Consider the following 27918-nt stretch of genomic DNA (forward strand, 5'->3'; position numbering starts at 1 on the left):
GCAGATGCAAAAAAAAAAAGTGGTGTTGTGTAGGAAATTTTTGGTGTGGTAATTTAGTGCATTTACTTAACAAGTGGAAAGCAGAGTGCTGACATTGCATTTGAGCTGGTATGATAAAGCAAAAATAGTATATTCTTTGAGTATTCAATAGCTTACTGAAGGCTGTTTTTTAAACATGGTTTATCAAGCTATGGGGGGTGAAAGAAGTCCTGGCACATACAGCAAGAGATTAAGTTCATTTGATTTTTAAAGAGTGTGCATGAAGTACAAACAAGTTCTTAACTGCATTTTCTTATCTGTTTTTAATACACATCTTTAATTTCTGTCTAGGGTTCAGAAATACAGTATTGGCAAGTAGAACTAGGTCTTTTGCATTTTACAAAAGCAGTTCTTACTAACTCTAGTCTAACTCAGACAAGAAATTAACATAGTCTATTCCTGAAAGAGCCTAAACCAGCAATCAAATAGTCAAAATTAATTAAATAAACAGAAAATGTATGTTATTGGTATAGCTGTCTTGGCATCTGAATGATGTATTACAGCTGAGATTCAGCTATCATATTTTATTTAGATGTGTACCTAAGTGCAGGGTGGTCACACTGAAACAACCATCATAGTAACAAAGGAATCCAGTTTTGAATTGCTAATGCTGGTATTCATCCCAATAGTGAGTCTAAGAATATTATTCAAATAGCAATCTGAAAAAAATTTAGTGCAATATTCTTTGTATAATTGAATTATTTTGTTTAACCAGTTTTAATGCACAGTCACTAGTACTTTTAATTATTTGTTGCTCAAGCAGCACTTGAGCTTGCAGCTAAGAGAGATTTGAGGCATTTGTAAAATTTAATAACAGAACTTCTAACATCCATGTTCTGTTCATGTAGTCCTCTGCCACTGTTGCCTTGAGAAATTACAACATGCTTGATTGACTTAGTTTGTAGTTTGTTTATTTACTTCTGATTCTGTTGTTCTTAAGATTTAAATACTCAGTTTCTTTTTTGGGGAATCAGCTGTCATGTTGTTATTGAACTAATGATGTATATGATTAGTTCAATTTAAAAACAATAGGGTGGCATTTTCCCTTCTTTCTTTCACTGTCTTGAAATCCTCTACTCTTACAAACGCATTTTACTTAAATTCAGTAACTATACAGTAGAAGAATATGTTATTGTAAGATTTAAAATCTTGATGTGATCATGACATGTACACCTCAAAATGGATTAATCTAGTTTCAGAATACACATCTAGACACTAAATGAGGAGTTACAAGCGGAAAAGATTAGCCTGTTAATTACCCTTTTTAAGCCATTTTAGATTATGTTTCATAATGCACTGTTCTTGTAACATAGCCTTCTTCAGTGTTTATCTGAACACCAAGCTATATAAATAAAAATCACCTATTTACCTCAGGAAGCTTTAGTTAGAGACAAGATGGTTGGCTGGTGCTTCAGACAGTAATTCATTATTTTCTATTGATTGGATCTGACAGCCCCCAAAAGGACACCATGCTACTCTGCAATTAGAAATAACTGATGTGTCCAATGTTAATTGTTACATACAGTTGCATATACAATATTGTACTGAATTAACCAAAGTTTATAGTTGGTCTTAAATGCAGTTGGTGGCTGTTGATGAGGTCTCTACTATGTCTGATGAAGTTTCACTAAAAAGAGGAAAGATCTTCCTGCTCCTTTCCTAATTTCTCCCAGCATAATACGTGGAGTGCTATTGAAGGCAAATAAGTCAATTTACTAAGCACGGCACTGATCTTTGAGAAAATGTTTGAAATCTTTATGTATGCCAAGTGCAAGCTCTGAAGCCGTCAAGGTGGATCGGTGTTTGCCATGGCTGTAGGAGCATTGTTTGTATGGAACTGATTCCACAAGAAATCAAACAGAAGTAGCTTCCATTTCAACTGGTAGAAGAGAGTTCTTAAAAGACAAAAAAACCCAGTATGGATACCTGTGTTTAGTATCTTAAGAGGGTCTCTATATTGCATTTATGGAGAGTCCTCTCAGACTTCTAGGTGCTTTTAGATTATACAAGTGAGAAACACTTGAATGCTGCTTTTTCTGTCATTGAAAACTTTGCAAAACTGTGAGTAGACCATTTTTATGATGCATGTGTATACAAAACATACTGACTGCAGGGAGAGAAAGAACTAGGTCACCGATGTACTTTTAAAATACAATTTTACTGTGAATATGTCTGTTTCTTTCTTTTGAAGGTAAGGGTAATAGATAGTCTACAGTCAAAGGTGCTTTCTGATGGTAACTTAAGGCAATTTAATGGTTATCTATTGCCAAAAAGGAAAGTATGAAGATAGGGATTTTTATCGCTTACCTCAGACAATAGACATCTGGAATGGAGAGTCCAACAGGCAAGTGCTCCCCCCCCCCCAAAAAAAAACCCAAAAAAACCAAAACAACTAAACCCCCAAACTGCCATTTTTGCTCCTTGACTTCTTAATTTCAGGATCATTAATTCATTACTGCCAGCACCAAGTTGGGAAGAAACTGAAGGGAACAGGAGGGGTGGAAGATGGAGAGATGGGAAAAAGGTGTGGACCGTGCCTCTCATTAACTGCTTGCTAAGCAGCAGCTGTCTTAGCTGTGTCATGAGACAAAGCCTTCATTAACTGTTCTGACCAAATAAATGGGTCCTGCAGTCGATTATTTAGAAGGCTTTACCTTAAGAACAGCTCCTTTTTAGTACTGCAACAGCTAGCTCTGCAGTGAATTTGACTGTAGAGAAGTTGACTGAAACTCTTCTGTTGAACATTGCTGTTGCAGTATTAGGCCTACCCTACCAGCTAAATTAGAGGGAAAGGTTGAGAGTGTGATGTTACAAATGTAAGCTGAGATCTTAATTCATATTAGCTTAGTTCTCCACTAAGATGAAACATATTACTCAAGTTGATCAAACTATTAAGAATAAAGTTCTTCATGATGTCTTGTTGCTTGTATAGTAAGGAAATGTAAATAATACAACAATTAGAACTATATGGATTTCTTAATCTGTATTTTTCTCTCTCTGCCTTCTTTTCTCTTCCCTTCCCTTCCCCTTCCCTGTCTCTGCCTCCCTCCGGCCCCTGCTGCCTTTTTGCACAGCCTCAGTTGAAGAAGAACCAACTTCAGCAGGTACGAATAATTTATGATTATATCCGCATCATGGTGACCATTCATTGAGAGCTACCTTTTTTAAAAATCATTTTAACCAGGTTTATTTTCTATATAACACATGCTAAATAGCCATATCAGTGTTGGGTTCTTTTCTGTCTGCTCCCAATCCTTTTGTCCTTTTTTCCCTCAATTTGGAGGCAGTAGGAGATATACTGCTCCAGTAGTAGTTCAAAATCTTCTCTGCTACATGTTCCTTCCTTTTTGCTTCTTCCTTGGTTAAGCTGGCACATCAGACTTCACACAACAAACCAGGTCAAAAAAATCAGTGCTTGTGCAAGGTTTTTATCTGTGTTTATGCTGGTGAAGCTCAATCATCAGCATGACCCCCAACACTGGCATCCTTAAAGACAGTGCAGCCCAGGAACAAGCAATGAAGGAAGGGAAGGACAGCAGGTGCAGAAGCATCCTGCTCAAAGAAAACATTCTACAAACTATGGCCTGGATATCTGCTCAGCGAGCTTTTATTTACATTGACAGGCTGCTAAGTAGTGAGAATGGTTAACAACACAGTCGTAAAAATTAGTTTAGGAGCTCCCCAAGAGACACAAGCATGTAGTGTTTATTCTGTTGCGAAGATTAACTATTTCTAATTAATTGGCAATCCATTAGCTTGGGAGTATTTAAAGAAAAAGAAGACAACATACCAATGCCACTAAACAGCTTAACATACTTGAAATGGCATTGAGTTGTATAAACTCAGTGAGCTAAGCCATCAAATGAATAGGGAGTCACTTTATAGTGGGTTGTTAAAAGAAGTAAAGGTCTCCAGGGGACCAAAGGAGAAAAGGTAAGTAAAGTGAATGAAGAAAGGAAGATGGCAAGGAAGGATTGAACACTGTTTACAACACTAACCTACAACTTGGGAGCAATATAAGTAATTAGGTTATGGTGGAGAATAATAAATGAAAGGACAGAGAAGAAAGCCAAGAGTAGAATGTGAGAGAGGAAGAATAGTTAAGACTAGCACTAAATAGAGGAAGAAGCAAAAGGGAGCTTTTAACATGAATATAGTAGTGGAATGGACAGAAAGCATGACTGAGATGAGAAAAAAACACTGCAAAACAGAGAAAGGAAGAGTTTGGGAAAGAACTGTAGAGTATTAATACACCCCTGAGGATTATATATTATTATTAAGCATCAGCCTTCAACTATCCATTTCTTGAGAGATCTGTCAGTCTTGAAATTTTCATGGAAAAATCTTAATAGAAACCTATTGCAGCTGTTCAATAGACGTGTCAGTTACAAAAGGAGATTTTTTTATATGGGAAAGAAAAAAAAGCACCCTTTTTTCCCTTTATGGAATTGGTATAAGTATACACATTTTGTAGAGATAGAGTTTAGAGGCATATATGAATATGCTTCAAGACAATCTTGTTATGGTTGTGAATTGTAAACCCATCATTCCTGTTGAGACGAGTGGAGCATCTTATGAAGATATGGCCTTCCTCTTTGCATTTTGATCATCACCGCCATTTTTGTGAAAGCCTGTAACTGTGAGCTGGCCAAGCTAACCAGCTACATCAGCTGAAAATGGGTAAAAGGATGGAAGTGGAATTTATAAGACAGCCACATGGGCTCCACTACATATCTCTGTTAGACTTACCAGCTGAAATTTCAGTAGTCTCACAAAAGCCTACAGATTCTATATTGGGTTCCTCAGGAGCCCTTGCCTTTTGGAGTGCCAGATGACACTGTTTGTTTGCTTTTGTATCTGTTTAAATGGATTTTTTTTATCACTTCTGATTGCTTTGTTTTATTCTGCCCTAGTATCACTGCTTTGTTTATTTCTCCACATAATTCTTGTGTTCAACAAAGCTCAGCCAATAATTTACAGTGAACATCTTTTGAGGATTGCTCCATCACAGAATATTCCTAAATGTTCATAATCTCCGTGAATTCACCCATTATTAATAACATCTTTTATACCAGTATATTTTCAAATATTTTCCCCCAAGACTTGATCAGATATGTTTCAAACTCAAATAATTTACTTACTTATGGTTGGTTGAATGAGCTGCACCTAATTTTTAGCCATCATTTTTATTGTTATAGTTCTTAGTGTTTCAGGGTTTATTGGCATCTAAAAATGTGCCACAATTATTTATGCAGTAATAGCTATACCAGTGTAACTTTCTGTATGAAAACTCCTAATGGAAAGACTGGTGACCTTTTCATGGTAGTTATTCCATGAGAGGATGCTATTGCAGTAAGAGTATACATGTGGGAGTTGCACTGATACAGCAATGCAGATAGATATTCCCACACAGGCAAATCAACAGCTAGAAGTACACAAACATACAGCACCAGAATGTTTTTGTTCTTTGATTTGGACAGATGAACAAATGCCTCTGGCATAAATGGTACATGGTAGATCTACAATATGAGACAAAACACATATTTGTAAAAATTTGTGCAAATAAATATCAACTAGTCAGAAATTATGTTACAAGGGAACATGACTAAATACCTGCAAAAATAAGTGAATTAAAGTAACAGTAACACTTTCTGTTATATAATCAGGTTCTAGGACATTGATACTTCACATGATTAGATTATTTGGGAATTATTTTTGAAACAATTATTTTCTTGGGAAAAAATTTGATTAATCTGAAGCTTTTTGCAGAAATTAATTTGACTAAAATTCTCCAGACACAGAATGTTATTTTTTTCCCATTCAAATGAAAATTCCCACCTTTGGGAAAACAATTCTAGTCTGTGCCTTGAGGAGCAAACTTTGGATCCTAAACTTTTCTGCTAGTTATTAATAGATTATAACCCAACTCTACATTTGCATGAAATGTGACTATGATCAAAATAAGCTATATTTAAGTATAGATACTATTTTTTAGAAATTCCATAAGATGAAACAATAACTTTCTGCACAGCTGTACATAGCTTGTTTTGGATCTTTGTCAGCAAAGCAGTGAAATACATGGTTAGTATTTGAATAGTAGACCTGTTGTCTTTGTAAGCATGTGTTTAAGCATGTGTTTGATAGATTGAAGCTTAAATTAGGTGCAGTGAAAGTGCAACCTAGAAGTGCAATATAAATTTTAACAATAAAGAGCACTATCTTGCTACTAGGAGAGTCAAAATCAAAACCGGACTGTTGCATTAAGAGCAGGAAAAAAGTTTTAAACTTAGTGGTGAAGGGCATGCATGTGAAAATGAAGTTATTTTTAAACCTTCATTATAAAGATATTACTTGCTCTATCTTCCAAAGGAAAATCTATTAATAAAGTGCAATTGTTCTTTACCTAACATTATTTATATCTTAAAATTTAATAAGCAATACTAGCTTTTCAGATGCTTTATAATTTATAGTTTCTATTGATTTTGCTTTAAGATATGACCAGATGTTGTTTTGAAAGTAACAGATTAGTGCATTCTTATGGGATTGTTTTAATACAATTTATTTCTCAGATTGTATTGACATTTACAAAGCTGTGTGTTCTGCTTAAAAGAGCTACCTCTTCCTCAGAGTAGGAAGGCAGTCATCCAGTTTGACAGATGCAGGGGTGCTGAAAAATAAATAGAAACTGCATCCAAAGCCTCATTCAGTCACCCAGAGCCTTTCACAGTAATTTCAGTGGGATGTGCCTTGTACAGGCAGAAAGCAAGCTTATCAACTACCAGATTTTGCTCTTTTCCAAAAAAAGCAGCAAGTTTCCTCCAGTTTGTGACATTTATCTTAGTGGAGTGCAACTAACCTCCTGATTCTAGTGCTGATCCAGTAGTGTGGGGGAGGAGGTGTGCACACACTTCCAGCTGCAAGTCATCACTTAGCATTCAAAATCATTAGCAGTGCCTCATGATTGTCTTCTAAACACTCTGAGTCAAGAGACTACATTTAGTGTAACAGTTGCAGGGGAGGAAAGATGAGAAGATTAATTGGAGGGCAACATAGTATTTTTCCAAACAATACCTTTACTTATTAAAGAATATGAGGTAGGATAAATTGCAGCTAATACATTAATTTTACAGAGATTATAAACTATATCTGAACATTTTATGAATGTTATAAACTTTTAATTGACCTGTGATCGTGATCAAAACTAGAATTTCTTCTTCTAGTCAATCAAAGCGATAAACCAATGCTATTTCCCATACTCTGCTCTTTGGGATAGAGTGTAGCTTCTCTGACAATGCTCTCTGTGACTAATCTTGTAGAAGTTACGTTACTAAAATTTTACCCTGATTGTTGTAACCACTAGGTTGAAGATTAGTAATCCTTAATTAATAAATGCCCTGTGACTATCTCAATGGAAATAGTATTTCACAGGGGTTCCTTCAGTTTGACAATGCTTCAGTCTAATGAACTGCAGTTGTTACTCATGAAACATATTTAATCCAAGACAAAGCATACTTATTTCTTGCATGCCTTTTAACCAAAGCTAAACCAAGGAGTTTTTCAAATGATCCTCACAGTTTCAACAAGGTTTTACTTAGTCCTCTTTCTGGATAAGCATTGCTCTAGATCTCTTTTTCCATTCCAGTTAAATACCTGTGATTTGATGTTGTTGTAGAAGACATCTAAACATTCTCTTCTGAGCCAGTTCTGCATATCTGTTCATTTATTTTGAGTTTCAGATCAATTAAATAGTTTTACCAGAAGTGCATGCATCCTGTGAAGGCAAGCTAGGAAAATCTCAGGACAGTTCTTTTTGAGATTTGTTTCTTTTCCCATCTAAGCATGTGGCATGAGTCTTTTGAAGCTGTTTGTTGAACTAGGAGGAGGTTGCTTTGTTGAAGTTGTTTTTGAGCCTAATGTATCAACTTCTGTTGGGTGTCCCGCTGTTTGAAGCTTTGCATCTCAAAAATGTTTCCCCATGGTTTTATGTATTTCCGCCCCCCCCCCCCCCAGCCCCCTCTTCAAGAGTCTGGAATCATTTCTAAAGATCAAAGAGTAACTCTTCCAAGACACGGTAAGACAGAGTACAGCATTACATGCAGCATTTTGTTCACTTGCCTTTACAGTGTGACTTTGACTGAAATAATAAATACATGCCCTTTGAGATCATCACTTAACTGAAGCCATTCCTTGCTTTTATCACTGGTTTTTTTTTTAAGCCTAGTGTTTTAGGTAACTGGCATTTGTGTCTTCATATTACATCTATATACAAAATGCAAATGTATTTAGAATTTCATTACAATAAAAGCTCTTTTACAGTTTGAGTTTAATAATGTTTTAATGAAATTTAGGTGTTGAAGAGGTAGTAGACTCAATATATGACAGAAATTTCTTCTTCAAAGACATGAGTAAAAAGTAATCCCTACAACAGCCTTGTGGCACAGTATGCACATGTGCACACAGCTGCATTGTATATCTGTATGCAACTACTGCAAGCAGTCTATTTTTTCCCATGGAAAGTAATATTATTTTTCTACAATTCCACGTGGTATCAAATCTGTTCCCTTCCTTATTTAGAATTTCAGCTTCTCTAAAAGTTATTTTAGCATTTTTTCCCTAAAGAAATAAAAAAAAGGGAAAAAAATAACTTTTGAGAAACAAAAAAAGTTGAAAATACCATAGAAAGTGGAGAAGGGGGCTTCTGTTGGAAGATCTCTAGAATGAAGTTTTAATTTAGAAAAAGAAATGAAAGGATTAGAATGGAAAAGCACAGTAGCAGCAGTTCCAGGAAGAAAGTTGTACAAGAGATAACGCCTAAGAGTTATCAAAAAGTCATAAAAAATAGACATCTGAAAATCTTAACACTTGCCCATTAACCTTACTCTATGAGCATGTTGCTAAGCAATAACTGAAATCTAAATTGCTTTCAAGTTACGTGTTTTGTTTCTGTTAGGAAAACTCCAGGTTTCTCTGGCTATTAAAACTGGTGCTTTGTTTCTCCCCTGGATTTCTTGTGTTTAAGAAGCCTTTTAAATCAGAGCACCACAGTATATTGCCTTAGTGTTTGCCTTGGAACCTATTTGCAGAATAAGAAACTATGGATCAGTCACTGTGTTCGGGAAAAAAAAAAATCAAAAAGATGAAAAATTAGAAGTAGTTATAAATTATTTTAACCAACAGATATTTCAAACCTGACTTACTGGACATAGCCTAGATACTTCCTAAGAGAGACCCTATTAATTTTCCTATTAGACATCCTCTAGACTTCTGTAGTAGTATTGGAGTTCTGTTTTCTTTTCTACTTGTTCTTTAGTATCTCTCTTTTATTCACATTAACATTTAGGGAAATTTGATTTAGATTACTAGCATATTAGGAAGAAACGATGTGGCTTCCCTGAGCTCCACTACCTCCCAGGGACTGTCCTTGGACTCACTGAGAGCCTTACTGTGAAAGGGGCAGGTCCTCATGGAGGTTTTAGACCCACAAACTCTTCCTTGATGTAATGTCCCAGTGCTCACACACTGACTCTGTTTGTGGGAGTAGCATGCTGAAATGGCAAAGCAAAGCCAGCATCTACTTTATAGCTCATAACTTATGACAGAATGGAAATTATGTACTTGCTCCCATAAATGATGCCTATGTCCTGGATTGGGTTTCCCCTTACAGACCTCTGGAAATTGACAGGATAGAGACAATAAAGCAACATATTTAATGTGCATTTGCCAGGCATAAGTGCTAAACATTACTAATGTGTAGATATAAAACCAGTATGCAATCTTGTATTAGCTATAAGTAGAATTTTTTATGAATCTCTGGTGAAATTATTAGCTTCTCAGAAATAAAATTGTTCATGGGGCATGGTAAGTTTAAAAAAAAACAGAATGGAATTTGTATTCTAAAAATGTTGTAAAAATGTGAGCCACATTTTTGGCAAAAAATAAGTGCTTTTTCTTGTTCTAAATATCCTTGCATTAGAAATCCACTGAATTATCATTTTTCATAGATTTAAAACACTAGACATAAAATTATTAAAATCCCAGCTTTTCCCTTGGCCTGGTTTATTTTTATTTTGAGGTAATTTCATAGTATCTAATTTTTAAGATTTTGATTTTTCATAACTATTTATGGCGGAAGGTAGGAGCTTTCTACTCAGCACCATCTTAGATTTATATTAGATAGTTTAGAAAAGTTTGGTGTTACATAGGTTAGAAAGCGGGTAGTTTTAGATTGGACATAAGGAGGAAATTTTTTATGATGAGCATTGTGAGGCACTGGCACACACTGCCCAGAGAAGTTGTGGATGCCCCATCCCTGGCAGTGTTCAAGGCCAGGTTGGATGGGGCTTTGAGCAACATGGTGTGGTGGAAGGTGTCCCTGCCCATGGCAGGGGGGTTGGAACTAGATGATCTTGAAAGTCCCTTCCAAACCAAACCTTTCTGTGATTCTATGATTCAAATATTAGATAGGTCTTTTGATTGAATAGAGGAATATTGTAATCAATTTTTCATTGTCTTTCGTTTCTTCATGTCAGCAAATACATTTTCCATTTGGTGCTGCACTGTTCATCAAAGAGTAGAAGAGATCCAGTTGGTTAAAGTGTTGGCAACGTGTCGTTGATTCTCAGAGAACTACAATTTGAGTTCAAATTAAAAACATCTGAGATTAATATTTACATAGCAATTATCCTTATACACTAACTATATTACGTGTTTGCCTTAAAAATACTTAACTGATTGGGGGTATGAAATTGGATTTCACAAAGGGTATCTCTTCTTCCTGAAAATGATGCCTTAATGGCCTGTTGATTGGAAGAAATTGAAATTGTAACTCCTTTGATGATTATCAAAAAAGAAAAACCAAAAGAAACAGATGTCCCTAGCTTATTCAAATGAAACTTTCCAAAAAGTTCATGAGTTATTTAATCTGCTTACTCTCTCACCCTCAAAACCTCAAAGATTCTTCTGGTTTTGTCTCAAGGGCTTCAATTTACTGCCTGCTGTACAGCAGCGTCCAAAGTGTAGTTTTGCGACAGCGTGCTCTCAGGCTGTCTTTTGGGGCACGGTAATTTTGCTGTGGTATGCAAAGCTATTCTGTTTCACGCATTTCGAAGAGGAAAAGCATCTTTCCGTATTATTGTAAGGGAAAGGATTTGCCATTCCCCCAGGGTCTGTAACAGAGATTTACTCTCTTGCTTAACTTGGTTTACACATTTGTAACAATTCCTTTTCTTTTTCTTCTTGAAAGTGCATATTTTATTTTTCAGTGCCTGAAGCTAACTTGTTAATTACTTTTCCATCTATTCCAAGCAAAATATAGACTAAGTCAGAACATTATATAAAGGTCATATTGAACCCTATTCTGATGGAAATGAGGCTTATGCAGTAAAAATAGCTCTAGATGCCAGGTGGCACCAAAGGCTATTACAGTAGGCTGTCACATTTAAAAGGTGGAAATCTTGCTTAGGTCAGGAATGGAAATTAATTAGTATTTTCAGCCTATCCCTTAGTGAATGTTTGTCCATATATCATAAAAATAATTCAGTTTGGCAAAATCGCTCACTTCTTTTCAGGATTAGACAAAAAGGGTGCTAGGAGGTTGAGATTAGCCTGCAGTGCTGGCAAATCCCTGAGAAATTCATACATGGGCAGTTTTCCATAATCTGCAAAGTTTTACAGAGTGATATTTGTGATGAGTATACAACATTCATCCCAGCCTACAAATACAAGTGGAAGATCATATAGTGTGCCTTAACCTAGCTATTGCTTTATGTCATGAACATTTTCTTTTGGTTGCTTATCATTTTCTCACCTGAACTTTGAGACAGAAGTTTTCCATGCCAGGTGTCTGCCTCAGGCTGAACTTGGCTCAAATCATTTCACTATTTCTCATAATGAGGTTAAGGAAAAAAGGTGTTCTGCTGCCCATTTTGATTCTCAAAGCTGTTCTGTTGAGAAACCTTTCTGCTCCGACACTTTGGAGCTGGGACATGCAATTTCACAGTGCGGTGTCAGAGGTTGCTTTTATTACTGCCATGGAAAAGTCCACAGAGTCAGCCAAGGAGGTGGGCTTAGTTCACGCTCAATTAGTAGAGACAGCTCCTAACCTAACAGAGTTGAGAAGTCTGTTATAGGGAAACCAGCAGTGCATACTGCTGCCTGAAGGTGGGTGATATCAAGTCTGCCCTATCAACTACCAATGCATCTCTGTACCAAGGCGAGCCATGAGCAGAACAGATGGAGATGTCATGCTGGAAGGGAAACACCACCTTTGCGTCTCATGCTCCAACAATGTTCAGCACTGTCTTTTGGTACCAGGTCTGTATCGATGGCATAGTTTTGCTTAGCTGCTTTTCTATCTGAGAAGCAGTATTCCCCAAGAAGAGGCTTTGCAGGTGTCTAGACCTTGCTTGGACAAAGACCAGAACTAGCAGTTAAGACAGGGTCATGTGAATAAAATAGTCAAAGATTATTATTTGCTATTGATTGCCTCATCCTCTGAAGATGGAGCAAGAACAAACAAGGTGAAGAAGAACAAACTACCATTCTTACTGCTCCAGGAATTTCAGTGTACTCTGTTGCTCCTTGAGTTCTCTGTACTTCCAAGAAGTACAGCTGAAGCACAGGAGGAAATATGGCAAAAGGCTAACCATGGCAGAGAACAGATGACAAAATGCTGTCCTGTTAGAACGGACCAGTTTTCATCTGGGAAGTGATGGAAACTGAGATGAGAAATTGCAGAGGGAGAAGGCAGTTGACATGCAAAGAAATGAAATTATTGAGTTGCACATGGGCACAGAGTGAGCGGGTCTGAATACATGCATACAAAAGGAAAGGCTGCAGTGGGATGATCTGTGTTGGTGTCCTGGTTTCGGCTGGGGTAAAGTTAATTTTCTTCCTAGTAGCTGGTATAGTGTTATGTTTTGGGTTTGGTATGAGAAGAATGTTGATAAAACACTGATGTTTTCAGTTGTTGCTAAGTAATGTTTAGTCAGGGATTCTTCAGCTTCTCATGCCCAGCCAGCAAGGAGGCTGGAGGGGCACAAGAAGTTTGGAGGGGACACAGCCAGGACAGCTGACCCAAACTGGCCAACGGGGTATTCCATACCATGTGACGTCATGCCCAGTGTATAAACTGGGGGGAAAGCTGGCCAGGGGCCACTGCTCAGGAACTGACTGGGCATCAGTCAGCAAGTGGTGAGCAATTGCATTGTGCATCACTTGTTTTGTACATTCTAATTTTTTTATTATTACTATTATCATTTTTATTTTATTATTATTACCATTATCGTTATTTTCTTCCTTTTCTGTCCTATTAAGCTGTGTTTATCTCAACCCACGTGTTTTACTTTTTTTTTCCCCAATTCTCTCCCCAATCCCACTGGGTAGGGTGTGTCATGGTTTAACCCCAGCCAGCAACTAAGCACCACGCAGCCGCTCCCTCACTTCCCCCACCCAGTGGGATGGGGGAGAGAATCGGAAAAAAAAAAGTAAAACTCATGGGTTGAGATAAGAACGGTTTAATGAAACAGAAAGGACAAAACAAATAATGATAATAATAACAATAATAAAATGACAATAATAATAAAAGGATTGGAATATACAAAACAAGTGATGCACAATGCAATTGCTCACCACTGGCTGACCAATGTCCAGTTAGTTCCTGAGCAGCGATTCCCCACCCGCTACTACCCCAGTTTATATACTGGACATGGTCTTACATGGTATGGAATGCCCCGTTGGCCAGTTTGGGTCAGCTGTCCTGGTTGTGTCCCCTCCAAACTTCTTGTGCCCCTCCAACCTTTTTGCTGGCTGGGCAACTGAAGCTGAAAAGTCCCTGTCTGAGTCTAAACACTACTTGGCAACAACTGAAAACATCAGTGTGTGATCAATATTCTTCTCATACTGAACCCAAAACATGGCACTATACCAGCTACTAGAAAGAAAATTAACTCTATCCCAGCTGAAACCAAGACAGGGGAGAAGTGAGCAAGTGGTTGCATGGTGCTTAGTTGCTGGCTGGGGTTAAACCACAATAGTTGGGTTGGCTGCTCTTGGAAGAGTTTTTTCCTTCATCCAAGCCATTTATTTCTGATTCCTTCTTCAAACCTATTCATGCTTTCTTGCTCTCTCCTTTATGCTTGTGCTACCAATTCTATAGCTACATGTTGAGCTGCATCAGGTGGCTCTTCCAGCTGACAGTAGCTTCTTCCCTAGTGCAATTTTCCTGATAGAGTTAGTGTTCATTTGGTTCAGCTCCTTGATCTGACTTGCCATGTAGTGGCATGTGTGGTCTCAATAGGAGGGGGAATTTGGTGGAAACATGTAGTGAAAGCTAGAGTGAAAAAAAAACCCAACAGTCATCTTTGGTGAGATCCTGTAATTAAATTGGATTAGATTCCCATCCAGGCATTAGATACATGGAAAGGGGAAAAAAAAGGAAATACTAATCAAAGCAAAACAAACAGGAGCAGTGGTTGGTTGCAGATTTGGAAGTAGGTCAATAAGCCTGATGAAAAGGACTCTGTTAAAAAAATAGCATACCGAAGAGGCTTATTTTATGCTTATTTTTGTTTTAAACAGTCTTATGACCATCTTTGAAGCATTGGATTGACTGTGAAAACATAAGAGTACTGAGGAAGAAATTTTACTCATTTTCTGCTTAGTGCAAATCTAAGTGGTTTTTAGTTACTAAGGCTTTGTATTACACATTGATTCAGGAAGACGAAGAAGTATTGAATAATGACCCATTTGAAGAATTACTGGTCCTATAGAAAGATAGTACATGATAGCAAAGTTAAGGATTATTAAGTAGGTGTGCTCTTAAGGATGCTAAGTATATTTTGAATGGACAACGAACCAGACCCTTCCATGATAGACATGGCATAAGGTTTTAGTGGTGTCATATACTGTCGTGGTTTAACCCCAGCCAGCAACTAAGCACCACGCAGCCGCTCACTCACTCCCCCCCCACCCAGTGGGATGGGGGAGAAAATTGGGAAAAGAAGCAAATCCACGGGTTGAGATAAGAACAGTTTAATAGAACAGAAAAGAAGAAAACGAATAATGATAATGATAACACTAATAAAATGACAACAGCAATAATGAAAGGATTGGAATGTACAAATGATGCGCAGTGTAATTGCTCACCACCCACCGACCGGCACCCAGCTAGTCCCCGAGCGGCGATTCCCCGCCCCCACTTCCCAGTTCCTATACTGGATGGGACGTCACATGGTATGGAATATCCTGTTGGCCAGTTTGGGTCAGGTGCTCTGGCTGTGTCCTGTGCCAACTTCTTGTGCCCCTCCAGCTTTCTCGCTGGCTGGGCATGAGAAGCTGAAAAATCCTTGACATTAGTCTAAACACTACTAGCAGCAACTGAAAACATCAGTGTTATCAACATTCTTCTCATACTGAACTCAAAACATAGCACCGTACCAGCTACTAGGAAGACAGTTAACTCTATTCCAGCTGAAACTAGGACATATACCTTATGAGTGCCAGTTCGTGCATACATACAAATTTAAAATCCTCACTGTTGGCAGTTGTGCATTTGACACTAATTTGTGCCAAGACCAATTGGGCAGTAGTCTTCTTTTTGGATAGCAGTGCAGCAGCAGCATGGGTAGATGTCATCTCATCCTGATCTCTTCTTCAAGAGTGAAGAGTCCACTCTAGGTCAGTCTTTGCAGTCAAAGAAAAGAAACACAAACCTGTAGAGAATGAGTCATCCCAGTAAGTTAGATATTTAAAACAAAGAGATCAATTATTACTGCATTTTTCTCTATTTACCACAGAAGGAGTGTAGATGGTTAATGTCAGTTCGGAAGAAATTCTGAATTTAAGTAAATCCCTTTTTCTGATTTCTACAGGAAGGACCCACAAGTGGATCTTGAATTTGTCTAGCCCAGTATCATGGTGTGTATGCACATACGAGTATGCACACGTTTATGATATTTCTCCTGAGATTTTTAGGACCTCACTCTTTGTATAGCTGTTGATTTGTTAAGTTTGTCATTTGTTTTTCTTCATATTCATATATGGTATCTCCTTCCAGGATATACATTTAACACATTGAATGTTCTGTGCTTCAAAGATTTTGAGTCTACAAAAAGCTACATCCCTCTATAACTGTACGGACACAAGTTTCTAAAGATCAGGCTGCAAATATTTATAGTTACATAAAATAAATAAGAGTGGCTGTGATGAGGTTCCCTGAAACCTAATGATCTTTGAAGTGGAATTTTTACACTCTTGGTGCCGACTACCTCAACATAACATTTGCAGATTCTGAGCAAAGTTTAAAATAGAGCTGAGGTGGGTTGTTTTCTTCCATCTGGTCTTTCTTATTATGAATCTCTGTCTCAGCAGCTACTGATCTGATGCCCAGTTCCCATCCAGATGAGTTTCTTCCTGCATTGCACTGTGTCTGCTGTTCTTCTGCCTACTACTAATCTCCCCCAAACCCCTACCAAGTGAAAAAGCCTCGCTATCCCAAACTATCTTGACTGTGGCTTCAGTCAGTACTATTGGCCAGTAAGGGATCAGCTAGCTGGACTCTCTGAGTAGCTGTATCACTGAGGTGTTGAGAAGATCTTTAAATCTATCCTAGCTTGAACAGGGGAAAAAAATGTCAAAGGAAGATTTGGCATTTATATTTTAATAAACAGTCACAGGTTTTCCTGCCATTAACATTGACCAAGACTAAACAGCCCTCTTTAAAATGTATCATTGAAGGAATGTTACAGGTGAAATCCAGATGTAGTTCTTACCATAAAGAGAACATAAATTGCTTTAGGGGCATGGAAGTATCAAGCAAAGGCTTAACCAAGTTCACTCAGACAGGGATGTGGGGATTTCTGCACATATGCAGCAACTACTTGGACCATTTGTTGCAATAACAAATACTACCACTTCATTCATATCTACTAATTCTCATTGTTGTTCTTATAGATTGACTTTCCATATGCTAATGACCATTTGCCAGAGCCAAGACCTCCATTTTTCTTTTGTCTTAGAAATTTAATAGATTCCTTTTTACTGTATATTCTCTTGAAGCCTTTACTACTGCAATTAAAATGCATTTAATTTTTTCTCACTGTAAGTCTTTTAGAAAAACAGTATATTACCTCAGAGCATGAATATCCATTACCAGGCTTAAAGAAAGAATGACATGCAGTATTCAGCTATCTTCTGCTGTATTGTTTAATCTTATCAATACAATTACAGCATTTCAAAATACTATTTTGGAAACAACTATTTTTTTCTCTTTTTTTTGTGCTTATATAAAACTGTTTACTTCAGTAGTACTCTTTATGAGTAAATACTAGGTGACTTGAAAATTGTGGCAAAATTACTTACATAAGATCTACAGTACTGTAAAGTAATAAACTGCCACATGAAAATTACCAGTATGATTGGAGAAAAGTAGAAGAGCAGAAGCTTTCACAGTCCAGTCCAGAAGTGTATATTCATTACTTGTTCAAGACACAACTTCCACTGGCTGCCATGGGAGTTGTGGTTGTATGACAACTGTTCACTGTTCTGATAAAAATAACAATTATGAAAATGTAACGTGCTCCCATGAATGTCTAGTTGTCTATTACTAAAAAATGTTAAAATTAATTGTACCTTTATATACTTTAGAAGTTACTTGAATTGTATCAAATAAGCTGAGAAAAGACTTGGAATTTATGAAGTTTTATTGAAATGGCTAGCTACAATGAAGAAGCCATAGCTGAAGACCAAAAAGGTCTGGATATAGATTTATATATTCAATTTGCCTGCAGTACTGTATTTTAACGTTTACTCGCAAAGCATGAATTAACACCCTACAGCAATATTGCAAGTCGCTGTTACAACTAATATGAATTCCATTAGTTTCAAGCTTTCTACAGTACTTTGTCCTGTTAAAACTGCAGAACAGTATTTATTAATATACACTAAGGGAAAGGGTGACAATATTTCAATATCTGATCCTTAATCTTTCCATATCGACCTGGAATTTCTCAACTTTCTTTTTTTAATCTACCCTCCTAGATGAGAAAACCATTCCAATAATTCTCTATTCAAAACAGTAATACTGGGCATTTTTTGAAACAAAATACAAATCAATGATCCCGTCAGGTCAGCGTTCTGCTTTAGCCTCCCTTGAGCAGGGGCAGGGACAGAAGGTATAATGTAATGTATTTGTCATTAAGTCTTGTTTCTATCTAAAGTTTTGGTAGCAGACCACAGGCAATATGTTGCAACTTCTTAAGAAATTCCAAATCAAGAATTTGCTTCAAACCGTGTAAATCATGTAGCTAGGGATATCCTTGATGAAAGTATACACTACATTAGTAAAGTAGTGGGTTTGTTTTCATAGCATATCCTATTGGTCTTATTCCTTGTCATTCAGAACCTAAGGGCAGCATCCACATTTTTCAGCCAGACGACCTTCTCTGTGTCTGACTCCATTCCATCAACAGATGAGTAATATTATGGATTCCCTTTCAGGAACCATATCCAGGTACCAATTAGACTGGGTTGGAAAGATAATATTAACATGCACTCAGGTCACCTATCCTGAGGTGAGGGGAAGTTAGTTATGCCTAGTTCATGCCCTCATCTCTTGAAGCCACTTGGTTGAATATGGCCACCATTATGTCTGTGAACAGATCTGTGAATCTTGCAAACCAGAGGAAAGCTGGATGTGTCTGACGAGTTACCCATGCCACAGCTGAGGGTGGACACCTGAAAAGAGTGTGTGGCTCCAGAGGGAGTCTGCCATGCCCTTCCCTAAAGGAATATATTTGTGACCTTGGGAGCACTACAGCTTATGCCCTAGCCCTTGCACAAAGCTCCGCTGAAGGCAAAGTTTACCAGTGCAGAGAACTGTACTTGAACGACAATAATGACAACAGCATTGTGTGTAATAACACAAAAAGGAATTTTAAGTTAAAGCATTATTTATCAGAAAAGACTAATCACCAGTATTGCTGTGCAGAAATTATTACCATTAGTCACCAAAATAGGTCAGTATTTTCATCTATGTACAGCTAACTGCATGTGAGTCACATTAACCAAGAGCAATTAATTTGTATTTGTGCTGTGGATGTAGCTGATGCAAAGGAAGCAGACATCCAGTGATTCTACTGTGTATCTTAAAAACTGAAGGCACATAAGTGCAAACATGGGTTGTGATTTTAAATTGGGATGGTTATGCAGTGTGTGGTTTTCTGAGTTGGCAAAAGACCAATATGAAGCAAGAATGGGGTATGAGGAGAAAAGAGAACACTAAGAGGGGAGTAAGAGGTGGAGAATAGTGACAGGATCTGGAATTCAAAAGGATTTAGGGTAGGGTACATGGAATTGGAAGGGTTTGATGGAGCTGGAAAAAAATGCAAAGAGGAAAGGATATATTTCCTCTGTCCTACATCCTAAGGAAAATAAATGACTGGAGTGTAAGTCTTATCTATTTCCCTTGGTTTCTGCTGTGGACAACTTTATGCCTTGTTGGACTATATATATTTCACATTTAGTGGTTCTCTTTAATCACTTTTTAATAATATTTTATGTCCTAAGGATAACCACCCTCTGAGATTCGTTTCTGCTGTTTCTGTGTCATTAATGTGACACTAGTAATTAGGACCTGACTCATACAAATATGAATAGCATAAGTTTAGACTGTTGCATTTTTTAGTTCCCACTGGAATGCTCAGCAAGAGGACTAACTGGATTTTAATCTATTTGCTGTTATAATTAAGGTTCACATAATCCTTCCAGTTTTTTTCCACTTTCCAGTTATTAATGGAACACAGCAAAGAAGGATGAGAGGTCCTGATCACTGGCATTTTAAAGTGCAGTGAAACAATGAAAACTGACATCTTCATATATGATGACAAGAATTATGATGATAAGAATAGCACTGTTGCACTGAAATCCCAATTGGCAGTGAGGTTCTGCATTAGGTACCAAACTATGTATAGTTTCCTTATTGCTGGGTATATTTTGCTTGAGCAACAGACCAGTGCGGTAAATATGGAGATGGATTTGTTTCAACTATATAGAGAATGAATTTTGAGAGTTTATTTTCATGCAGAACCTGTAGATATTAGTGTTGTCAGAACTGCACTTTTGAACTGAATCTTTCAAACATCCCAATACATCAGAATTCTCTGAATATTTTAGCATAAAAAATTCTTCCAAGTCTTTGCAGTCCTCCAGCAAAATTTTTACAAAATACAAGATTCTCTGTGTTTGCAGAGGTTTTTCTGTTTGATGTGAACCAGAATCAACTGAAAAAGATTTAGAAAATATTTCTAATGTAAGTTGGAAAATTAATCTGGATTTAACAACGATGCAGAGTAAATCACAAAAAATAGAGTGTAGCAACCAAGCCCCCACACTTGGGTCAGCAAGACTGGGAGAAGACAGTGGCAGAAACAGTATCATCTAGGAAAAAAATAATGATGCTGCTGCCTCAGCATAAAGTTGGAGGAAGAGAACGAAAAGGACCTGAGCCTGGATTTTCTATAAACAAAGCAGGTATTCTTTGGGAAGATAAAACCATCCTGTGAAAGGTCATGCAGAGATGCAGAACAGGTCTCACATTAATTTGCTACAGTAGGTTTGTCAGATAACTGGTGGGGGAAGAATACTGTGGGCTTTATTCAGAAACACATTTGTAGGTGACAAAGAGGTGTAAAGAGCTGAAAAACAGCAATGAAAATGGGGAAAGAAAGTTCTCAGGCTTGGAAGCTGAGGAGTATGAGGACAAATAATGAGAGAGAACTTGGGGAAAATGTCTTCTAGTGCATTGAACACTTTCTTCAGCTTTTGGAGCATTTTCAGGTCTCGCCCTGTGTAGTATCACTACATTGCGTACTACACTGACCAAGCCTCAAATTTCAGTATAATCTATCATTCTCAGTTGATGGAAGGGTTGGGTGAGAAGCTTAAGACTTATTTATTAAGAAAAGGCGCTGTATAGCCATCAAGTTTAAATAGCATCTTGTCAGAAAATATTCTAGTTATTTAGTTAAAAAGAGGTTGGGAGGTGGCTGGACAATCGGTTTAAATTTCTTCTCTGTAATAGAAATCCACAGAATAGAATTAGAAGGAAGTGTGCAGAAATGACCTAAAGTATTTTGCACTCAAGGGTGAACCTTAGCTTTTGCTGCATCCAGATGGAGACACCTTGATCATTATAATCAGCACGCTCCATTTGCTGCATTAAAAACAAGATAAATATTTAATCACAGTGCAATTAAGTCTGGATCAGTGCCATTAGTTTATAATGAATATATAGTTAGATAGAATCTAATACAGTACTAATTCACTTATGAACCAGGCTGAACAGATTTATTCTTTTTTAAAGCTGATATTTTGAGAATGTTAATGAGATGAAGGTGTATGTAATTGCTAATTATTTTTACTATTTTCATGCATAAACTGGAATAACATATACCAATCAGTTAATATTATCAATACTCCACATAAACTGTGAATGATGTTCTGCAATGCCTATTCTTTTCAGGTTAAAATAACCAAATAAATAGCAAGCTGTAGTTATAATAAATATTTGTTGATACAAGATTCATTTGTATCCTAACAGCAAAATAGAATCAACAGTGGCAAATTCCAAAAGGAAATCATATGAAAAATATTGATCTGTAGGAGCTATTGTGGTTTGATGCTTGGGGTTTTTTCTGTCTGCTTTACAAATATTCAAGTATGCTGGGCAAGCAAGAATTTCTTATCACACTTTGGAGGACGTGAAGGTTGAGGTAGTTCAAAATACATCACATTCAACTTTCTTGGGTTTTACTTAAACTGAGGGACTCCTTTATTTTCTTTGAGCCATGTCATGATGGACCAGTGTAATGGGAGCTGGGCCCTAAAATGTTTAGATGTTTATGTAAATTTTGAACCCAGAATGGCTTTTAAGGGTAAAAAAAAAATATTTATGAGTGAGAAAGAGCAAGTACTAGACTACAATGTATTCATTCATTACTGAAGACGCTTCATACTTAAGTGGCAGAACGAGCATGTTGACTAGAAGAAACTGTTTTCATTATTACAGCCCCTTCTGGCAGAAAGTCAATAGCACATCAGCTGGAAACACTCTTCAAATGTCCTCAAAACCGTGCCCTGCAAAGCAGGCAGCTGACATGTAGCTGTAGAATCAAGTAGTGAACAAACATGCTGTTCTTCAGACCCAGCTATGTCAAGAGTGTTCTTGGGAAAAGGTAGTTTTCTTCTAAATACAGGTGAAATCTACAAAACACTTGAGCAGAAGCTTAGTCTTAACCACAAAGGTGGTGCACCGGCTCGAAGGACATGTACTAGTGAGACCTAACTCCCTACGCTGTGTTGCTGGAATGGGTATGTCATACTTGTGTGCTTGAGCCTATAGATAGGCTGAGACACAAGTATGTATTTTGGTACAATTTAATGATCCCCAGAACGCAGCAAATGCAGGATCATTTCTGTCAAATTGTTAAAATGGTCTCTGAAGTATCACGACTCCCACGCAGACACACAGCTGGGGGCATTCAAAACCAGCCTCTGTGTCAGGTAGCCTTGCACAATCATATTAAATTAACAGGCAAAATAGTAAATGTGAGTAAGATCAGAGACCCTCAAAAGCTTTTGTTATATTCCTGCCCTTTTTGTGCAATAAAGCAGTTTTCTGTCAGAACCTGTGGGGACATTCCTGCTGGATTTGAATGTTCATTTGTGTGTCTCTGTGGAAGATGGTCTCTTTTGAATAGAATTATGTTATATTTTGGATTTGTGTCTGCCGAACTCTGAAATCTATAAGCTCACATTTGAAGCGGCACACCTTTCAAAAATCTATTTAATTGAGTATTTAAAAGGATGCTAAGGAAAGGAAAAGGTCAGTATACTACTGAAAAAGAGGTGGTCTCTCATTTGTGCATATATAGGCGGCATAAACATAATTTTTAACTCTATGGAGAAAACATGCATATGAGTTAGAAAAGAATGTCAAATATAAAGATTTAGAGATTAAACTCATCTTAAATATTTGTAAGATACCTAATGCAGATTTCTAATTATTCCCACTGCAGGATTCTTCAGCTTTCTTGTCAGGTTGCAGGAACTGATGAGCAGCAGGGATAGGTTGTTGGATTACCTGGACACTGAGCCTAATTCAGTGTGATAATCCTTCTTCATCATGGGAAACTCATGCCATTCTGCTAGCTCTAGCAGCAAGGAGATTAATATTTCTCTTCCCATAAAGATGAAAGTAGTCATATGTGCCAGTGGCTTCTTTTACACATACTCATTTCAAAATATAAGAGCTCCTGCTAAGTGAGCTCTGTCACAGCTTATTTTGAAGACTTTGCTTTGGCAGAGGAAGCATCTAAAGTATTATGTATTATCAAAACATAGGTGGGGGGAAGACTTCAAACTACTGATGTTGAAACTGTGCAAGAGATCTCTGATGAAGATTTCAATTTACCAGAGGGGAAAAAAAAAATAATTGACTGTCATTTATGTAGAGCCAAGATGGACTTAAGAAAAACTAGTGGTATGAAGGCAAGCAGCTAGAGAGTATTTTTCTTTTACAATGAAATGTAAAATCACTTGATACCTTTTATTAGTTTCATGATAACTCCAATATTTGTTTTTATGGGATTTGGAGCTTAGTGTATCATCAGAGTAACATTATCTATTAGTCCTACTTCAGTAATACTCCACAAAATAAATGAAGCAATTAGCTTTGTAGCTAACAGTATCTTCATCTTGATGTATATCAAGGTTAATATCTACTTTGGCATTTTTCCTTGAAGTTGCATTATTTCTACATGAAGAGAAGATGGATAGAAAGATAACATCAAAAGCGTTAACATTTGTATTGCTCTGCCTTTAATTTTACTTTTTTAAAATGTGATTATTTAGCGTATGTCTCTCCATTGGAGTATATTTGTCTTTTTTTTTCTCTTTTCGTTTTTCATATTCCTCATTTGATCTTGTCGTAGTAAGAAATCATGGGGTTTGATTTTTGATCGTCTTCCTGTTTTAGCACAGCAGCAAGCACACTTTTGAGTATGGGGAATCAGACTTTGAGGAAGATGCGACTGATGTAGAGTTCTTGTTTAACTACATCACCTGTAACTGCCTGGTATTTTGTATTGTCTTTCCCACCAAAGCAGCAGCAGATTTTATATTTGGCAAAAAACGTTTACGGTATTTGGTGGAAGCATGCGAAATGGGTTGTTTTACAGATGACTATCACTGAATTGGGGAGTGTTAAGGGAAAGAGTCATTGAGGGGACATTGTTTTTTCTTCCTGTTACGGCTGCCATTTAACTACTTTCTGATTTCTTACATTTTGCTAAGCTAATGCTACACAACTCCACTGTTAGCCACTGTACTTCAAAGTTGGCCTTTGTCATATTTTTAAGTCCTAGGTAAAGATTTATCAGAAAAATATCTGGCAAAGCGTCTGTAGACTTCTTGATAATGCACCTCAATGCATTGTACAAAATGTGTTCTGCTGAGCATCTGCGCAGCTGCCCTTTCAGACAGGCTCTGTGTCTGTCCCTGATGAAGTTTGCACTGGCTTGTGTACAGCTCTTAAATTCTAATGCATCCTGGACACTTAGAGAGGACAGTAATTAGTGTCATACCTCACACATACAGACACAAACCTAAGCTGATGAAAAGCCTTGATAGAGACTAGAGTTAGTCTATCACCAGAGTAACTCTACCACCCTCTTCTCCGGAAGGGCACTGTGTGGGCATCAGGTCGACAGCATCAGCCCTCTGCCTCTTCAGATCCCTGCCCATTGCACTGTGTAGCTTGCTCGTGTAGATGCAGCCAGTCTGCAGTAAAACTAAATAATTGAAATGAGAACAATCAGAATTTTAGGTAATGACATTCACATACACATATTTAGATATGCTTCACAGTTGTCAACAGTTCTAGGCTTTTTTGTTTGTTTATCCGTTTGGTTTTTTCTTAAAAATGGAAGACCATGCAAAAAAAAAGAAGCTCAAAATAAGACTAGGTATTTTAAAAAATACATTTCCTCCAGACTACCAGGGGGAAAATATAGAAAGGTATTTGGACACTTCTTTCTATTACTTCAAAAGAATTTTAATATCCTACAAGACAAATGAAGAAACAGTTTTCCTAAATCAGCTAATTCACTCTTTGTATATGTTAATCATTGTCAAAAATTACATTCTTATTGGTGCAATGATGCTTTCCTCGCTTCCCTGGCTTTTCTTGCTATAGACAAACTAATGTTTCTCTCAAATATGTAATTACCACTTCAGTATTGCATTATACAAGATTTTATTTGTTCACTGTGCTTGTCAAAGAAAACAGATAACATGGTTCTGCCTTGAGCCCCTTTGCAACTCTACTGAGGATGCATTTGTTTGATTTGTCCATGTATAAAATCTCAGAGATTTTAGTAAGAGCATCTAAAAAATTTAAAACCTGCTATGCTTTAAGTTACTTTCAATATTTTTTCAAAAACAGTATGGGATTTCAGTTGAATAACAGGATGATGTATTTTGGACTATACTTATTATGTTGGCTAATACCACTGGAACTGCACAAAGAAGGACTCAAAAGAGCAGCAAAGTGAATAGATCTATTATTCTGAGTGCACAATTAATCTTGTTGACATTATTTTATATGAACATGGATAAAAATGCCTGGAAAGCATACCATTGAATTCCACTGCTCATTAATATTGATCAAATGTTGTTGTTCTCTTTGTGTTGGAAGCCACTTAAAGATTACCTGCAAAAGTATTACAGTGCTATTGATTTAAAAAACCAAATCCCTGATGTCCACTGTATTTTGAAAATTAGTTGACAAGTTTGCTTTTTTATTTTTTTTGGTAAAGAAGGATGTTTTTGAACTTGCTGCTATAGATCTGAGTAACTGAGAATATTAATCAGATTGTTAGGGAATTAATTATCCAGCATTCAATACAATGTTATTTAAAAGCCTATACATCCCTATGGAAGTTAGCTGGGACCTCTCATGATCTAGCAGCGTTGCCTAGATTTTTACATACCATTTTTGATGCTTAAATGGAATGATGGCAGGATTAGGACCCAGATCCTTCAAGACACGCAAACCTGCATAACTCGCATCAGGCATCCTGTACACCCAATGAAAAAAAAGAAACATACGCTTGAAGATTCATGCAATTTAGATATCCCAAAGATGTGTGAACTCAGAGTATGGTCCTCTGGAGAATTAGGAGAAATAAGGCTTTTTAAAGTTTCAATCATTCATTCTTTTAGAACACAGATGAGTCTAACCCATGTCCTTTTTAGGAAATGAATGTTAACTAGTGAAAATTAGATGATTGTTGTTTACTAGTTTCAGTGCATTTAATTAGGATGTTTCATTGCTCTCAAAATAATTTTTGAACTACCAGTTTCTATTAACAAAAAAACCCCCAAAGCAAAATTACTCAACACTTAGATTGAAAATACTGCTATTATATGTCTATGACCAAATAACAACTATAATCAGGCAAAAAAAGTGTTCATGTTGTTGGTGTGGGGTTTTTTTCAGTATGAAGGCATCATAGAAGACTAAGATTCATTAGATATACTGGTGTGCACCAGTATATTATTTATTACTGTGCACCTCAAATGACCTTTTAAGTCTTTGTACTTCGGACTGATCTGAGAAAGTGCAAAATCTAAAGAAAATTAATGTAAGTATGCTGAACATGTGCTTAACAAGCCATATGGAGAAAGCAGCAAGCAAAATGAGAAAGTAATTATTAAAAGATTTATTGTTCTTCGAAGATTAGAGATCCACATGCATAGAAGTAATTAACATATGAGGCTACCTGCAGATACTCCCCAAACTGAAGCACTATGATAGAGACTTGGAAGAAAAATACACAGCTCATATTCATTGGGAGACTAAAAGTGCAAATTATTAAACATGTTTCTACCCAAAATATTACAGCAGAGAAATAACAGGAACAGAAGCTGTAATACTTGAAAGCCATGAGTCTTCCTAGACCTGTTAAAGGAGTGATATATGTTGTCTGGAATTAAGAATGTAGTGTACCATTACGTTTAAAGTGTAATGCAGAATGTGGATAGGGAAAGGCAAAAAAGGCAACAGCTATTTCCTCCTCTCCATCTTCATGATTTTTGCCCTTTTTTTACTACTAATTGCATTTAGAATAAGCTGCTGTATATTCATGTGTTTTATTTATTGGGTTCAGTGAAACATATCCCCTGTTGAATGATACACACAAGCATAACTTCTGCAGGATTGTGTCCTGGAATAGGCTGATGACGTAAGTTGTAATAGAAATGTGTCCATGGATAGTTTCTCAAATTGCTATAACCACCCGGGCAGTTATAACTGGGGAATATGTTCTGATATCCTTGTCATCCTGTTAATTTTTATCTTTTGCAAATTAATATTTTCTTAGAGAGTGCAGTTTTCACTAATGTGACGTTCTGAATGAATGGTGTTGCTGTGAACATCTGTCAAACCTTGGGTTTGTAATTGAAAACATAAACAAATAGGCAGACCCTCAGAAACATTAAACTTATAGCTCTTTTAAGTTTAAATCATTCAATTCCCAGTGCTGATTGTCAGTAAATTACACTACAGAAAGAAGTTCTTTTCTGTTTTGGTTTGGTTTTTTTTTTTTTTTTCCTAAATGCAATTTTAAGTGGGTGAATAATTATGACATTGCATTTCAATAAGTGAAGATTGACACCTTTCTGTGTACGTGGCAAAGGTTGCAAATAACATACTATATATTGGATTCATATATCTTGTCACACACAAATTTGCACATGACGCTTTCTAATCAATGATTACCACCAGTTCTTTAAAGTGAGACTGGAAAAAAAGAATCATCAAAA

General features: G+C 36.9%; 1 protein-coding gene across 1 annotated transcript in view; it reads left to right on the plus strand.

Moving 5' to 3' along the window:
• Positions 1-27918, plus strand: part of EDIL3 (EGF like repeats and discoidin domains 3) — a 260774-nt gene that overhangs the window by 101372 nt on the left and 131484 nt on the right. The window contains exon 3 of the mRNA XM_030004450.1: positions 3114-3143. Within this exon, the coding sequence (XP_029860310.1) occupies positions 3114-3143 (30 nt within the window). The remainder of the gene's footprint in view (positions 1-3113; positions 3144-27918) is intronic.

The sequence above is a fragment of the Aquila chrysaetos genome, chromosome Z, assembly GCF_900496995.4.
Source record: "Aquila chrysaetos chrysaetos chromosome Z, bAquChr1.4, whole genome shotgun sequence".
In the NCBI taxonomy this organism is placed as follows: Eukaryota; Metazoa; Chordata; class Aves; order Accipitriformes; family Accipitridae; genus Aquila; species Aquila chrysaetos.